Source organism: Mytilus trossulus, chromosome 6 (genome assembly GCF_036588685.1).
Source record: "Mytilus trossulus isolate FHL-02 chromosome 6, PNRI_Mtr1.1.1.hap1, whole genome shotgun sequence".
NCBI lineage: Eukaryota > Metazoa > Mollusca > Bivalvia > Mytilida > Mytilidae > Mytilus > Mytilus trossulus.
This window is the reverse complement of record NC_086378.1, coordinates 58,946,927-58,965,958: the sequence shown is the minus strand read 5'-3', so window position 1 is coordinate 58,965,958 and position 19,032 is coordinate 58,946,927. Positions and strand designations below refer to the sequence as shown.

General features: G+C 32.3%; 1 protein-coding gene across 2 annotated transcripts in view; it reads right to left on the bottom strand.

Annotated features, from left to right (window-relative positions):
- The window catches only part of LOC134721600 (uncharacterized), a 40,283-nt gene extending 21,611 nt beyond the window's left edge, over positions 1-18,672 (bottom strand). For both annotated transcript variants that reach the window (XM_063584703.1, XM_063584704.1), the window contains exons 1-5: positions 18,620-18,672; positions 13,173-13,256; positions 7,531-7,848; positions 5,679-5,733; positions 2,647-2,777 (exon numbers count right to left, since the gene is read on the bottom strand). In XM_063584703.1, coding sequence (XP_063440773.1) covers positions 2,647-2,777; positions 5,679-5,733; positions 7,531-7,848; positions 13,173-13,239 — 571 coding nt within the window. In that variant the 5' untranslated portion in view covers positions 13,240-13,256; positions 18,620-18,672. The remainder of the gene's footprint in view (positions 1-2,646; positions 2,778-5,678; positions 5,734-7,530; positions 7,849-13,172; positions 13,257-18,619) is intronic.
- Between the last annotated feature and the right edge of the window lie 360 nt (positions 18,673-19,032).

Genomic DNA, 19,032 nt, shown 5'->3' with positions numbered 1-19,032 from the left:
TTGTGTTTTGGTGATGGTGATGTGTTTGTAAATCTTACTTTACTAAACAGTCTTGCTGCTTACAATAATCTCTATCTATAATTAACTTGGCCCAGTAGTATCAGTGGATATGTTATTAATAAAAATTTACAAATTTTATGAAAATTGTTAAAAATTGACTAAAAAGGACAATAACTCCTTAGGGGGTCAATTGACCATTTCAGTCATGTTGACTTATTTGTAAATCTTACTTTGCTGAACATTATTGCTGTTTACAGTTTATCTTTATCTATAACAATATTCAAGATAATAACCGAAAACAGCAAAATTTCCTTAAAATTACCAAATTCAGGGGCAGCAACCCAACAACCGGTTGTGGGATTCATCTGAAAATTTCAGGGCAGATACATCTCGACCTGATTAACAATTATACCACATGTCAGATTTGCTCTAAATGATTTGGTTTTTGAGTTATAAGCCAAAGACTGCATTTTACCCCTATGTTCTATTTTTATCAATGGTGGCCATCTTGGTTGTTTGACCGGGTCACGCCACACATTTTTTAAACTAGATACCCAAAAGATGATTGTTGCCAAGTTTGGATCAATTTGGCCCAGTAGTTTCAAAAGAGAAGATTTTTGTAAAAGATAACTAAGATTTACGAAAAATGGTTAAAAATTTACTATAAAGGGCTATAACTCCTAAAGGGGTCAACTGATCATTTCAGTCATGTTGACTTATTTGTAGATCTTACTTTGCTGAACCTAATTGCTGTTTAAAGTTTATCTCTATCTATAATAATATTCAAGATAATAACAAAAAACAGCAAAATTTCCTTAAAATTACCAGTTCAGGGGCAACGACCCAACAACGGGTTGTCTGATTCATCTGAAAATTTCAGGGCAGATAGATCTGGACCTGATTGACAATTTTAATCCCTGTCAGATTTGCTCTAAATGCTTTGGTTTTTGAGTTATAAGCCAAAAACTGCATTTTACCCCTATGTTCTATTTGTAGCCGTGGCGGCCATCTTGGTTTGTTGACCGAGTCACGCCACACATTTTTTAAACTATATACCCCAATGATGATTGTGGCCAAGTTTGGTTTAATTTGGCTCAGTTGTTTCAGAGGAGAAGACTTTTGTAAAAGTTAACGACGACGGACGACGAAGACGACGGACGACAGACAACGACAGACGACGGACGCCAAGTGATGAGAAAAGCTCACTTGGCCCTTCGGGCCAGGTGAGCTAAAAAAGGTAAATTTTAAACGAAAAATATAAAAGGTAAATTTTAAACGAAAAATATATTTATGTTACTTGGCGAAAAAAATAATAAAGTGGCGAAAAATATATTGTTTGGTAAAAGAGGTGGCGAAAAAAATAATTGACCCAGAGGAAACCCTGCATGTCAGTACAAGGGCCATAATCAACATGTTCAAGACCAAAGTATGGGAAACCAAAAACATAAAAAGGTGTTTGGACCTAAACAATTATGAAAGGTAAACATTTCTTCATTTCTTTTTCAAAGGAGAAGAAAAAGTAAACATTACATCTTACAAACATTGGTTGTAATTGATTCAACTACAATTTTATATGAACAGTGGAAGATAACTCAAATTTTACAGATTACTTTAACAATGACAGCATTGATATTTTGAGAACAGATATAAGTTTACTGTTGCACAAGTTATGTAATTCTCTTGACTTCTCTTTGAAGTATAATATCAAAATCATAACTTGAATATTCAGGCATTTAAAAGATTAAAAACAACACATTTAATTTCTTGCATCCACGCTCTTTTCTGGATTTACCTTCATCAGGAACGCCAAAAGCCAAACATTTGACATCAGAAGATGTATAAGTACCAAAACAGTTAAAGAGCTATATGCAAAAATTACCTAAAATTAATAGCCAAATCTATCTAAAGCCAACTTTGCTTGAGGGAATTGAAACCAATAGTTTCTTAATAATTTCAAAATTTATAAACAGACAATTTTAGTAAAGTTTGTTAAATTGAGCTGATGATACCCCAGGGACTGATAGTCCACCAGCAGAGGTATCAACCCAGTTGTGTAAAAAAAAAAACATGTTTAATAATTTCTTGCGTATATAATATTTCATTGATAAATTTCTAAAAATTATCATGGATAGGATGTTTAGAATGTTATGATCAATGTATTATATTTTGTGTATTTCAAAAGTTTAGTGATAAACCTTGGTAGATTTATAAATCAAGTCAGTACAATAGGGTTTTAATTGCATTTGATTTTATTAGTGCCATAAAACGTTTTTCATAAATTGTTTTGTAATAAATTAGGCCATTATAATTAGTTTTCTCAATTGAATCATTTCATATATCTTCATGTCAAGGCCTTATAAGGTGTTGATTGCAGTTGAATTGATTACTTCATGTCTATATTTATTTTTTTTAGAAAAAAATAGAATGTTGCAATATGATTGGTAATATTTTGCGCACAAAGTATCCAGTTCTTGTCCATTCGTTTTGTATGTGTTTTGTTATTTGATTTTGCCATGTGATAATGGACTTTCCGAATTGATTTTCCTCTAAGTTCGGTATTTTTGTGATTTTTCTTTTTATAATATTGAGAATAAAATAAGAATATACCATGCGTCAGAGCTTCATAAATCCACAAAAAAAACTTACCTTCTGCATTCTGAGATTGTTTAGTAAAACAATTGTTAGTTACCACGTCAAATTGACCTCTAAATCTTTTGTACAATATTGCAAATACCAAAATACATATAACAATAAATACACCTATCACTATGCCAAGTCTGAAAAACAAAAATTTATACTAAGCTACAAACATCAACAACAGAATAAAATCCATAAATCCAGCTAAACATTCATGGATTTAAAAACCCATGACCACTTTGACATCAAGCTATGCTTGATTGCTTTCTTATCTCTAACATTTATGGTAAAACATAAGCAAATATGCATATGTTGAAGTCAATATAGTGTCCTACAGTAACTAACTAACTTTACATCCTTTGGTCTCTTGTGGAGAGTAAGGTCTCAGTGGCACTTATAACACATCTTGTTATTTTTATATATGTGAAGTTCTGTGTATATCATATTGTGGCAGGGTTTAATAAATTGCATCTTATTCAAACAACAAAAAATATTAATGTTGGCGTTAATATTGATTCACTTATAGGGTCTTTGCATCGGAACTAAACACATTTATTCAAAAACCAGTTGTTGGCATGGCATGGGTTATGTTCTTCTCATATATGTTATGATGGTATGATACTAAACCGCTAACGGGAAGGATAGTGCCTGATATTCATATGATAAAATCATAATCTTTCAATCAGTTAAATTGAAGTCTGGAGCTGGCATGTCAGTCAGTGCTAGTAGTCTGTTGCTATTAATGTATTATTATCATTTTGTTTATTTTCTTTGCTTACATCTTCTGACATCAGACTCGGATTTCTCTTGAATTGAATTTTAAATGTGCATATTGTAATGCATTTACTTTTCTACATTGGCAAGAGGTATAGGGAGAGGGTTGAGATCTCATAAACATGTTTAACCCCGCCGCATTTCAAGTCAGGAGCCTCTGGCCTTTGTTAGTCTTGTATGTTTTTAATTTTAGTTTCTTGTATACAATTTGGAAATTAGTATGGCGCTCATTATCACTGAACTAGTATATATTTGTTTAGGGGCCAGCTGAAGGACGCCTCCAGGTGCGGGAATTTCTCGCTACATTGAAGACCTGTTAGTGACCTTCAGCTGTTGTTTTTTCTATGGTCGGGCTGTTGTCTCTTTGACACATTCCCCATTTCCATTCTCAATTTTATGATAAACAAATATATATGACACAATGTTTCCTTCTGAATTATTTTTTTCAGCAGATTTTTTTAGCTGCCGCGAAATTGCAGTACAATTGAGCAAATGTTGAAACAAGGAGTGTGGACACATGCAGTACAAAAAACTACGTTCATACCTCATATCACAAATATTTCTGACTTTTTTTTGTTTTTTTTTGTTTGGTTTCAGAGGAGTTGCAGCTCAATGAAAATGGTCTCTTCCTTTAGAAGTATAGATATATATGAACTTTGGTAAGAATATACTGTAAACCAACTTATTTTCGCTAGCGATTATTTTCGCGACTTTCGCGAGTATAAAAAAAATGCGAATATAAATCGTCGAGAATATGTCAATCTTTGATCTTTCCTTAATAAACAGTCAAGGGTCTAACTTAAATAAGTTATCAGGGAAAAATAACATGCATGTTGTTATTACAGACACTTTCATGAGTTGTCTTCTCTTTTTTCCTGAATCTGTAATAACATATGTTGGTTATCAGTGAAATATACCAAAAATGTTTATCTTTAATGGGCACTTGGGAAATCTTAGAAACTTTTGCGCAGTAGCTTAATAAATTACCTTGATAACTAATTTTCTAATTCCATAAATACAATTATGATTAACCATGGTAAATCAATGAGACAAGGCTTTTAAGGGAAATTAAGCTGTAATAACAAGGCTTATGTTATTACAAGCATGTAATTTACTATATCAGAGTAAATGAGACACTTGGAATCTTGCACAGTGCCTCATTACAAGCTCTGATCATCATTTCTTACAATGAATTGAAATACATTCTTATGCAAGTCAGAGCAAAGCCTTTAAAGAGATATAGAGAAGCTGCAATAACACCCATTGGTTATTGCAGGAATGTATTTTCTGTAATAACATAGGTGTACTATGCATGATTGGTAAGCTATGAGCTGTTATATATTTGCAAAGATTATTATACATAAAGAAAATTATAATATCAATAGAACTTGAGAAAAAATTAACAAAATAAAGGTTGTATATTTTCCCTTTGAAACATGTAACATACATATGTTATTACAGTTTTTTTATATTTCAGCTCACAATAACAACATGTATGTTATTTTTCTCTAATAACTTATTTAAGTTAGACCCTTGACTGATAAACTTTATCAAGTAAATCAGATAAAAGCGAAATTAAATAGCTGTGAAGTGGTCAAGAAAGCGTAAAACGCGAAATAAAGTATCCGCGAAAATAAGTTGGTTTACAGTAACTTGCACTGTGAGAAGTTTATCACTGAAGAGACATGTATTGTCGAAATGCGCATCTAGTGCAAGAAAATTGGTACCGTTAATTTTATTACTACCACTGGGTCGATGCCTCTGCTGGTGGACTATTAGTCCCCAAGGGTATCACCAGCCCAGTAGCCAGTACTTCGGTACTGGCATGAAAATACGGATTTTTTTGTGTTATTAAAATTTGCTGTTACAAAATATTCGAAATTATCATAAATTAAGGAATGTATCTCCCTCATGCAAAGCTCTGATTCCTTTCACGGATTTGGTTATACTTTTTGGACCTTTTGGATTATTGCTCTTCATCTTTTATATAAGCTTTGGATTTCAAATATTTAGGCCACGAGCATCACTGAACATTGCTGAAGAGACATGTATTGTCGAAATGCACATCTGGTGCAAGAAAATTGGTACCGTTAATTTTATTATGGTGTACCGTATTTTAAGACTTGTATCTTTCACAAGTATTCTTTTACACATAATCAAATATTCAAAAGATTCAATGTCACCATTAGATTTATATGAAGAAGTCTTTTTTCATTTACTTAAATAAAATACTATTAAACAGATAGCCTTAAATATAAGAATCTTACATTACAGCAGTTTTACTATCAATTTCTTGAAGCTCCTCTTTATTTTTATGGAAATCTGAAAACAAAAACAAATGCAATGAACTCACATGTATAAACAAATCCTATCATATGCATGATATGGTTCTATATATAACCAGAAACTTGAAGAAGAGGAAAAGGAAAAAGATGAGGATTTAAATATTTCTATGAGGGATTGATGTATAAGTTATCATGGTTATTGAAAGTAAAGAAAATATGTAATACTATGTACATTTTATGTCATTGTATATCAGGAGGGACAACAAGGAAAGTTGTCACCAACAATACTGCATAGATTTCTTGTATATTGACCATCAACCTACCTTGAGAAACATAACAGGTGGAACAGGATCTGCATACCTGTATGGAGCACCTGAGATTTTAGTATATTTTTTGTACTTATTCTTAAATTATATAATAGTGTTCTGATGGCTGTTGTTTGTCTTTTATATTTTTTTTAATTTTTGCACACTGCTGATAAGGTCAAAATGATGAGTATATTCTGAATTTGGGGAAAAGCAAGAGATGATAGAATTTGTGATATTAGTGACTGTAACTCATTAAGTCATTTAAGTGAAGAATTTCTTTATTTGTTCCAATATAAAAATAGGGAGATAAATGTGGTTTGATTGAAAATGAGACAACTATCCACAAAAGTTTAAATGTAATGGATGTAGGCAATTATAGGCAACAATAATACCTTCAACAATGAGAAAAAACAATACCATGCATGCCATATGGCAACAGGCTTATAATTTAATATGCCAGACACGTGTTTCGTCTACACAAGACTCATCAGAGATACTCAAATGCTTTATTTTACTCATACAATAACAATGTTATTTTCCCAGCTTCAAAATTTTGTAAAATCATACTTTCTTTGGTTAAATAAATATTATGTTTATGTTTATATAATATATGTCTGTCTTGCATATATTTAGAAATGCCTATTATATATATAAAAAAGAAAATGTTGTATGATTGCCAATGATACAACTCTCCACAAGAGACCAAAATGACACAGAAATTAACAACTATAGGTCACTGTATGGCCTTCAACAATGAATAAAGCCCATACCACATAGCCAGTCTATACTGCATAGTCAGCTGTATATGTATATATATTAACTTGTTCTTTAAATCAACCTATTATGCTATATTGTGTTAATTTATGTTCCATTGGATGTGTTTCCATACCCTGTTTCAGGTCTTGCATGCAGAAAAATAAATTAAACAGCTGCACCATGAGCACATGATACGCCCATTGTCTTGTGTGGAAGTTTTATGCAATAATCATAAATAGTTTCTGAGAAAGTTTTAAGCAATAACCATATATTGTTTTTGAGATACTGCGGGACAAGTGTAACTCCCCTCTTTGTTTACAAAAAAATAAATATCACTAAAATAAAATTTTGAATCAAAACCAAAAGTTTACAGATCGTGAGATAAATATAACAAAGCAGTGTGTAAAGTTTCAAGCAATAATCATAAATTGTTTTTGAGATACAGCATGACATGTAAAAATAAAATCCCCCTTTTTTACAAAATACTCAATTACTCAAAAATGAATTGAATCATCACCAAAAAGAATGCAGATCTTAAGATTAATATAACTAAGAGGTGTGTATTTTAAGCAATAATAAAAAATCACTTTTTAGAAACGGTGTGACAGACAGACAGAAGGACAGAGGCAGGACATTTGTATACCATAATATGTCCCGTCAAAATTTTGATGGGAGTATAAAAACTTTAAAACTTGAAGCTTATTGCTGAATGTCCTTCCAATCTAAATTTGTTGATGTTTACACCAAAGAATAATCTAATTAGTACAAACCTTTTTTAAAAACATCTTCAGCCAGTAGAAGTAATTTCTCAGACTTTGTAAACCCATATTCACACTGATATGTTACATTCACATCGTTTTCTGTGCAGTTTTTGATAATTAACTTGAATCCTTTACTTTCGATAGAGGCATTGTACTTTTTGTTATTCATTGACCCACCATTCAATGTAAGCAACTTCTGTTCAGGTCCTCTATACCATCTTTTACTCTTTGTAGATGACATGTTATATTCGTCAGACATACAAAACAATTCTAAATCTTCACCATATGCTATTTGTTTCACTACGTTCCATGTAACGTTCCATGTAACTGAAATTATAAAAGAACAGCATTTTAATGTTCCAAATTAATTAGTTTAAACATATTGGTATAAAGTGAATGGGGAACAGAGTAATTGCAACTTTCTTATATTAATCCCTTTCCCAATTAATGTTGCGCATATTTAATCTGTCCAAAGGGAATATAATACACAAATCTACAAAACTTAATTAACTCTTTAAAAAATAAGAAATTAGACAGGATCGAATCATGAAAAAATAAAATGCATATGGCTCTATTTATTTGTAAAAAACAAAAGATTGTTAGCGCTGTGATAACCAGATGCTACGCAGGGCGCAGCTTTATACGACTGCAGAGGTCGAAACCTTGAACAGTTGGGCAAGTATGGACACAACATTGACACAAGCTTGATACTGTCTGATTTTGGAATGTGGTCAATTTTTTACGATAATAAAGGTTTCTGACACAAAATAAATGTGGTAAAAAATCTTGCAAATCTTTTGCTCGTTACTGTCAGTGTGAAATTGAAGATTTCATCTTTAAAACTTTTCAAAAATTTTAAATTTGAAGAAAAAAAAATATATGCATCCCTTAAAAATTGTAAACAAAAAATCCCCCCCCCCAAACTTATTGAAACCCCTCTTTTGAGCTTTAACACCAAAACTCAATTCCAGCCTTTCCTTTGTAGTATGGAACCTTATAGTACAATTTCAGCAAGATCCAATACACTTAAACAAAAGTTATTGTTTCTAACTAGAAAAATGCTTCTTTTTTACCCTTTTTGGCCCCTAATTCCTACATGTTTGGGGCAATTAACACCAAACTCAACCCCATTCTTCCCTTTGTTATATGAAACATTGTGGTACAATTTCATAGAGATCCATACCCTTACACACTAGTCATGTCTGGAAACTAAAAACAATGTTGGTTTTGGGCCCCTTTTTTGGCTCTTAATTCCTAAATTATTTGCCCCATAACCCATAAAAAGAATCCCAACCTTCTACTTGTGGTATTTAACATTGTGGTACAATTTCAGAGCAATAGAAATATCTATACACAAATTATTATCCTGAAACTAGAAAAATGCTTGTTTTTGGCCCCTTTTGAGCCCCTAATTCCTAAACGGTTGGGCAATCATCCGCAAAATTCATCCTAGGCTTCCTTTTAAGGTATTGCATGAACCTTTTGAAAAAAAATCATAAAAATCTTTTAACTGAAACTAAAGTTATTGTCCGTAAACCAATGTGTCTTCGGACGATGTCGACGCAGACGATGCAGACCACAACATCAAACCATTACACAATCCAAAATTTCTTTGGCGGTCTTAAAAAAAGCACTTCTCCAAGTTTCAAAAAGAGAAGTTCCTTCTCCCTATGATTCTGAAGTACTGTGAGCCCTGCATGAAATCACTAACAATGTTTAGTCAATCAATTTTTATTTCAAAGGAGAAAACATGCGATAAAACAGTTTCATGTAGTCTACACTCTTCCAAGACCTTACTGATTTGAGCCTTTGATTAAAAGTTGACAAGAAATGTTGATGTCAGAGAGCTTAAAATTCAGTGTTCAAAATAAATTACATGAAATAAGTTAGACATGGAAGAGTACACACATAAAATTGCTAAACCTATTCAATAATCAGCTCATAATTTATCACTTCAAAAGCAAGAATTGGATATTAATTCAAAACTTAGTCTTACTTTAAATCTCATTTAGAACAAAGTCACAATGAATCGATCATTGTCATGATTATCAAAATGAAAAAACATCCAATTTTGAATTGTTATTGAAACTCCATTTCAGGAAAGGATTCAGAAATCTTAAATAATGATATTTCGTATGATGACGTTGAGAAGGCTGTTTATCGAGCAAAACTTAATAAAGCCGGCGGGCTCAACCAAATATGTGCCGAATTTCTTCGTAACAACTCGTGTGTGAATATTCTATTCAAGATCATAAAGTTTGCATTTGACAATGGAGTTGTGCCTGCGACATGGAACAACATACTCATTAATCCAATATTAAAACCAGACAAAGATTATCGTGATCCTTTAGGTTATCGAGGGATAGCTCTGATGTCAATTCCCTGTAAGATATATGCAGATATTCTTAACACACGTTTATCATCCTGGTTAGAAGAAAATAACATCTTAGCCGATGAACAAAACGGCTTTAGAAAAGATCGTGGTTGCATTGAACATTTATACTCTCTAACAAGTATTATAACTAATAGAAAAATCGAAAGACTATCAACGTTTGCTTGTTTCATCGATGCCAAAAAAGCCTTTGATTCTGTAAATAGAGAGATGATGTGGTTTAAACTGATGTCAATAGGCATAAATGGAAAGTTTCTAAAAGGACTACAGTCGCTATATGTAGATGTTCGCTATGCTGTTAAAGTAAAGGGCCATATGACCGATAAGTTTGGCGTTAATATGGGCATAAAACAAGGCTGCAAAATATCACCATCATTATTCTCTGTGTATGTAAACGATCTAGTATATGAAATAAACAATCTGAATCTTGGTATCCCGATCAATGAGTTGTGCATTTTGTCTATCCTGTTATACGCTGACGACATTGTTTTACTAGCACCAGATGAAGAATCCCTTCAAATGATGTTAAATGTAGTCAGCAACTGGTGTTCAAAATGGAGATTAAGTTTAAATTTTGAAAAGACAAAAATAATACATTTTCATTGTCCCGCATCCCCTCGATCGAACTTTAACTTTCTTTTTGGAGACACAACTATTGATTATTGCAGTAAATATCGATATTTAGGATTGTGGCTTGATGAACATCTAAATTGGAAATTTACAGTGAGGGAAATAAGAAAGTCGGCCAGTAGAGCTCTCTCCGCACTTTATACAAAGTTCATTTCATGTGGCGGAATGGACTATGACATATTTAGAAAACTATATGAAAGCCTTGTACAGCCTGTTTTATTTTATGGAGCGAGTATTTGGGGCATATCAGAACACAAACAATTAGAAACTGTTCAAAACAAAGCATGTCGATACTACCTAGGTGCTTTTAAGAACTCTTCAAACCTAGCTTAGTCTACGTGGAGACATGGGTTGGACTACAGTAAAAACTAAACAAAATATCGAAGTTTTGAGACTGTATTTTAAAGTTACAAATTTAGATGGAAATAGGCTACCGTATTTGGGCATGTATAGTCCGCACTTTTTTTCCTTAAATATGTAGTTTGTACAAGGGGTGCGGACTATACATAACTATAGACGGTAGTTAAAAAGATACATGAATCAGGTAAATCAAAACAGCGCTCGTGGAATTCCCGTGTACTGAAATTTATTGAAAAAAGTGACTTAAGTTCTTTGATAAACGCTCAAAATATGACAATCCGACAAAAAGTTAATATTGTAAAGGACAAGTTAAACTCTATGGATGCTGAAAATTGGCTACGCGATGTGCATAACGATCGAAACTGTGAAAATGGAAATAAACTTAGGACGTTCAGACAGTATAAAAGTAATCTTCAGCCAAGCAGTTATGTGAAATCCGTCAAATTTAGAGACTATCGTAGAACTTTATCAAACTTTCGTTGTGGTTCATTGCCACTCGCCATTGAAACAGGATGTTACACCAAGCCAGTTACACCTTTAAATGAAAGAATTTGTCAGTTTTGTGATGGAAATACGATTGAAACTGAACAACATTTTTTAATGAACTGTAATTTTTATTCGGACTTGAGAGAGGAACTTTTAAATTCACCCTTTTTATCAAACTATGTTTTTATAATCTTGAGTGTAGAAGAGAAATTTAATTATATTATGAGCTGTGATGAAATTCAATTTTTGTTAGCTAAAACATTGCATTTGATGTTTAAGAGGAGAAAGATAAATTTATAACTTTTAAAGAACTTAAATTTTTAATTATTATTTATTTGCATATTATCAGAGACATATAATACTCTCTGATATTATTAAAGATTTTTAAATCAATTCTACCCTTTTTGTACTTTTAAGTAAAAAATTGTTGATCTACGAAGTAATTGTTTTGTATTTTTAAATTTTACTTTTGAAAAATGTATTAAATTGTGTATGCATTTAATGTGCATGAGGTAAAAGTGTCTCATATGTCTTTTAAGGCAGGAATCTAATATATTTTTATGCTGTTTTTATCTGATGTATAATATATTATGTATAATGTTAGATTGTGACACTGTAATAAACTAATTACTTACTTACTGTATATAAATATAAAGCATGCCAAGATATAATATTGGGCAATATTCATTTCTGAGAAATGTTAAACTAATAATCTCTCTCATCATTGAGAATATACATTTTGCAAATCATGACTATTTTTGTGTCATTCAAACAGCCTTTGGTTGATCTCCCTCTTTCTATCACCACTAAAAGAAAATTAATAATGGTGACAACCATTTTGCAACATTTGTCATTTCTGCCCAATTGATAAAACTTAACATCTGTCAATCATTCTATTTGTTTGTACACCAATTTTAAGACATTAAATCTTTTTTAACAAGGTTGTGCAAATAAATATTGTTTTTCTCTCTCAATACATTGATAATCAATCATAGATAATCATGATAATCTAATATACAGCAGCCTGATATGGGTCAAAAACATTTATACCCTAATGAACTTTGTTCAACAGGGTATAAAAATCAACTGTTTTACACAGGCACTTGTCTCAGAAAAAAAATTCCTATATACCTTATTATAACTAACAGTTTTTTTTAGAACAATTCTTATAATAAATCATTTACTGCTGACGTGTATTGCCAATTCTTCAGCAGTTTGCAAAATTATTACGATTGACATACTTTGGTAGGATTACGTAACGGATGATTCCGACAACAAATGTAGGCATGTTATACACCATCAATTTAGATTTACGATATAACAAGTTTTAGTGGGGTTAACAGCCTATAAAGCGGCATATAACGGAACTTTGTCACCACCTTACATTTTTCTAAAATGCTAGTTAGATACCTTGTGTTGTAATCAGGTTTATCGCTATTTTGTGCATTTTTCCTTTGATCTTTTTTTGTGATAATTTTCATATAATCATGATCATGCTTCTCGCTTGAGATGGAAAAATTATCGCTAGAAACTCAGGAGGCCATGTGCGTTGCTAATGAAATTGACATTGAAATTGAGTAAAATAGTGATAAACAGATTATCATTGATCATCTCAACTCGATTGCTTTTCTCACTTTCGCTCTACCAGCTCAAGGGAGAAAACCAATCTCGTTGAGATAATCAATGATAATCTACAAGTATAGGAATTTTTTTTCTGAGACAAGTGCCTGTGTGTTTTTATCATACATGTTTACAATAGTACAAGTATACTTGTGAAACCTACCTTTAGCTTCTGACAGAAATAGCATGAAAACCATCCAAACAGATACCCATAATATGTTTACTGTCATTCTTAATTTTTCAAGTTCTGAAAAATAAAAAAAAGTTGTCTAAAATTATAAAGTTTACTATCTTGTTTCAATTGCTCAATTTCCAAAAAAAAAAATCATAGACAATTGCTAAAGCCTCGGTCACACCTTACTGGATAGCTCGAAGGGACGACTAACAGATAACTTTTTTTCAATTAGTTCATGTCTGTTAGACGTCCATTCTTATCTGTTAGACGTCCATCCATATCGGTTGCATGTCAGTTAAGGGCATAAGATACAGTTTTGATCCTGTATTTACAAGTTCGTGAAAATTTGCATATAGGCTAATTTTTACCTGATTAAATCATATATGTAATAAAAAATTTACCTTCATGTGCTACTTTTTGAGTAAAATGAGGTCGAAATTTTGTATATTTGTTCAAAATTCAGATTTGTGGCCGTAATTTCTTTTTCGAAAGAAAGACATAACTTTTTTGTTATAAAAGATAAACACAAATTGTTTTTTGTTAGACAATAGGTAATTTCTGTCATTCTGTATTTCATAAGTATCCTAAAAAATTATGCTTATTATTTTTTAAATCAGAAATAACTCATATTTATCAAATGTTCATGAGTTGAGGAAAATACGCGTAATTTTTTTCTGCATGTCGTTTATCAAAATTTAAAAAAAATCATCTATTTACAGTTTTATAAAATTTGGGTCACATAATCTCCTTGCAAAATGAAACCAATTGCTGTTTTGAAAAATAGGGGTCCATGAACTCATTTTCAAATTAAATCAGTTTGAAGGATAAAAATCAGTCGAAAAATGCATCTTTTCCCGATATGTCACAGCTTGACGTCGCGAAAAATAACATTTTACGTTAGCAATGTCATAACCTCTCCTGTAACTGTATTGTATGCCCTTAAGCATAGTTTTATCCGTCGACGTCCGTTCTGTCCGGTGGAAAATTTTTAGCATGTTCAAAACTTTGAACGGACGTCCAAGCAATAAAATGTTCGTTGAACATCTGTTAGGCGTCTGTTTTGTATGGTATCTGTTACGTGTCCGTTATGCATCCGTTGGAGGTCTGGAAGATAAATTCATCAACAGACTTCTACCGGACGTGTAAAGGATAAAATGGATGTTAAACGGATGAGAAACAGACTTCTACCGGACGTATAACGGATAAAACGGATTTGAAATGAATAAATGACAATTGAAAATTTCGTGTCAGAAATGCCAATTATTGGTATGTCAGATTTTTTAAGGTTCATAAATTGTTATTATTCATAATCAATCTCAGAGTAAAGGCACATCTTCACAATCAAGCAGCTCTTATTCCGGCCAGACACTGTCCTTTGGCGGCATTTTGAAGAATAAACCGAAACCAGTAACACAGAAACATTTTTAATATCTATGTGATTTACATGTATTATTATTGTCGCTTTTAATTTTTCTGTATATCTTGTTCATCCGTTTTGTCCGTTACACTTCCGTTATGTGTCTGTTTTATGTGTGACTCGTCTGTTGGATGTCCGTTCTACATCCGTTTTGTCCAGTACGTTGCACATCTGGTGTGTGTCCGTTAGGTATCCTTTACTTGTCCTATTTATTAGGTCAGTACATCGAGGGACTCACAACAAACGGGATAACAATTTTGTCAACGGACAACTTTTATTTTCATCCGTTAGGTGTCCGTTCATGCTATCTGGTAAGGTGTGACCAAGGCTTGAACAATGATTTTCTAGATTAGAATAACAAAGGTCATTACATATATATTCATAAAAGTTCAAGATGATCTTGTTTTTTCATTTATCATGAACATTGATACATGCACACTTTGTATATATACATGATATATTTCAAGCCAATAAGATTTTATAGTACAAAATATATTCTTTTGGACTTTTAATTTTGGTGTATTATTGGGTTGCTGTCTTATTTTTGTATATATATCCAAATATCTTTTTATTTATATAGTTGTACTTTTCTATTTTCATACTAATTGAATATTTTCAAAAGGGGAGAATTGTAAATAAATTAATTCTAACAAAAGCACATTTCCAAAATACAATGATATATATATATATATAAAAACATGGCATTAGATTTAGTAATCATGGTAATATCCCAATCAACATTGGAATGATTTTTGCATAGGGATGTTGTTCATTACCAATCTGCCTAAGCCATGACCAACAAATACCATTGATTTAAGAATGTTTGCTACTCTGTTACAAAATAACAAGCTTTATAAAAGACTATTATAAATTGATAGTATATAAATAAAGTAACTAAAAAAGTTAAAAAACCCCAATTATTCAATTTTTGATGAAATCAAACAAAGTTTAATTTTGGACCCTGATTTGGACCAACTTGAAAACTGGGACAATAACAAAAAATCTAAGAACATCTTTAGATTCAGCATATCAAAGAACCCCAAGTTTTCAATTTTTGTTAAAATCAAGCTAAGTTTAATTTTGGACCCTTTGGGCCGCTTATTCCTAAACTGTTGGGGCCAAATTCCCAAAATTAATCCCAACCTTCATTTTATGGTCATAAACCTTGTGTTTAAATTTCATAGATTTCTATCTACTTATATTAAAGTTATGGTAGGAAAACCAAGAAAAAAGCTTATTTGGGCCCCTTTTTGGCCCCTAATTCATAAACTGTTTGGACCTCAACTCCTAAAATCAATCCCAACCTTCCTTTTGTGGTCATAAACCTTGTGTCAAAATGTCATAGATTTCTATCTACTTAAACTAAAGTTACATGTATAGTGTGAAAACCAAAAAAATGCTTATTTGGGCCCTTTTTGGCACCTAATTCCTAAACTGTTAGGACCAAAACTCCCAAAATCAATCACAACCTTCCTTTTGTGGTCAGAAACCTTTTTTTAAATTTCATAGATTTCTATTCACCTATACTAACATGACTAAAGTAATAGTGCAAAAAACAAATGTCTTCAATTTTTGCGGTCGTATACAAAATTTAGAAACATGCACTTTAAAAGAAAGATCTATACCATTTATACAGATGATCTTCTGTAAAAACCCGGCTTTATACAAAGGTTGCATATTAGAATTCATATTCTTTATTTAAATTAATCTCTAAAATATGTCTTTTAAAAACATTTTTAAAAAGCAATAGTATTAAAATGATACTCAAGTATTTCAATAGGAAGTCTGTAAACAATATGTTGGTATTTTTTTTAAACTTATATATAAGCAAAGCAGTGGCAGATCCAGGGGAGGGGGTCCGGGGGTTGGAAACCCCCCTTTTTTTGGCCGATCAATGCATTTGAATAGGAGCATATATTGGCGCCCCCTCCTTTACTCTGGGTTGGGAACCACACCCCTCCCCCTCCCTTTTGAAATGGCTGGAAACGCGCCTGCAAAGCATATATATGCAAACCCAAATTAAAAATTGACATTCTGACTAAAACTTTAAAAAGAAATATCCAGGTATTTGTTTTGAAATAAAATGAAACATCCAACAACAAACTGCTTTACAAGCTTTACCATGTTTATAAAACCATGCAGTGCCTTGCTTTTGGTTATTTTTTTTAAAGTCTGGCACAGGGACTTTCTTTACCAAAGTTAGTACAGAGTTTCAATATGAGTTTTTAAATAATTTCCTTTGCTATCAGAGATAAGGATTGGAGAACTTGATTTTTCAGAGGTAATCTCAGGTAATTTTCTTTTTCAGAAATTTTCCACCGTCGGTATCGTTTCGGTTTGTGCCCTTTAAACTTTAATAAGGACGCTTAACTATGGCAACAGAATACTCATGCTCGAAAATTCTTTCTGTGATTGGACAAAATATTGTGGAACAGGTTTTCAGGAATAGTTATTGGATGAGTTTTGTGTTTATACAATGTGTAAATGGTATTGAACTAAAAGAATGAGTTGAAGTGTAGACAACAACGAATAAAATCTAAAATGTTCTCTCGAATCTTCCTCTCAAAATTTTCTTGCGACCATGCTCTTTCATTCACAACCAGACACCTGTGTGTTCTTATAAATCTTTATATACACTGTAGGAAGAGAATCTCCCCATGGATGCTATGTAAATAAATTTATCGTTTTTTAAGAGTTAAATTGACATGCACGTCAATTGACGAATATTTAAGAGATAACTGTATTGTGTTTGAAGCTTTAAGGATGTCCATCGGTAGTTTTACTGTCGCAAATTTAGTTTACCTGGCGACGGGGAGCGGAGACAGGTAAACGGGTACTTGCGACAGTAAAACTACCGATGGACATCCGAAAAGCTTCAAATACAATACAGTTATCTCTATTCTAATGCAAAACAAGTTTATAATTAAATTTCAATCATTATTTTAAGTGTAAAATCTTCATATAAGAAAATTCCGTGAAAAGATGTTATCTTCTTTGGTCCCTACACTAGGTGACGTCATAGGTACATTGTATGCTTCGATCCAGCGTCAAACATAAATACTGGGCGTTTTCTGGCTTCTTTGCCACTTTAGAATGTAATAGTCAATTTGATAAAAAGAAGATTGTTTAGGCGCAACAAGTGAGTTTTTTGTTTATTATTGTAGAAATAACATGTCAATATATTCCGAAATTCAAAACGTCGGCTTCCTTAGTTATAGACAAGGAGTTAGAGAATTTTATGCTTGCTGTCATTCAATAAGAACAATTGTTACAAAATAATTGCATTAGAAATTTATATAGAAACCTGACTGGTTGAGATGCAAAAGACCACTTTCAAGTTCATCTGTCACCGGAAAAAACTCATCAATTATACGCTCCTTTTTCACCGTCATTTATGCATTAAGGGGCGTCGTCACTTCCCATCCAATGTTGAGCGAGTGGTTGGAAAACTATAATTCTATTTTGTACGAATTATTCGGCAAATTGAATTCTCAAAATTGACAATCAACACTGCTGTCATTAGGGAATTGTCAGTAAGTACCTACAGAGCAACCATTATTTCTAGTTTATCCTGCACAAAGGCGATCACTAAGACGCTTGATGAACGTAAATAGTGCAGGGATACAGGCGACCCCCTCTATCTGGTAAATGACGTCATAAAGGCGTGCATAACTGACGAGTTTTTGCCGGTGACGGATGAACTTGAAAGTGGTCTATTTACTCTTAATCTGTTAAAACTCGGTCATACGTGTCCAAATAATGATGACACCTGGCAAGGCTATTCTAATTTCTGGAGCAGGAAGTCGTCAAAATTTTTTTAAATATCCTTGCCAGACGTCATAATTATTTGGACTAGATCATACGGTACCACACCTTAAGTTAACATAAAATAATGAAAAATTATGCATATAAACCTGACATGCCTGATAAAGAAATGAATTAATATAGTATAATCTTAAAAAGTAATTTCTTTTTCTAGCTAAATGATGCAGTTGCAGCCTCTTGTCGTGTTTCTTACTTATCTAAATTAACAATCATTTGGAAGCACTCCGGCCTGAACTTGCCCTTTCGACGAAATTCTAAATATAGAAAGGGGGAATTTTAAAATGATAACATCGTACAAACACGTAGGGTTTGGAGCGGACATTCCGGTTAAAATTTAAATTATTGAACTATCAGTGCCAAAGTCGACCCAAGGAATTGTATATTCCAGGGTCGAGCCAATAAGACGAGCTATAGTTTAATTATGGTTTATACACTTAGTAAGTTTGAATTAATCAAAATCAATTTTCTTCATTTTTGTAAAAACATGTAAATTTTATAATCATTGAAAATTTGGTTTCATATAGGTTCTCCTGATAGAGAAGGGATTTACAAAAGGTAACAGGTAACAGGTCCCAATATTAAAATGAACAAGCACAAGACGGTGGC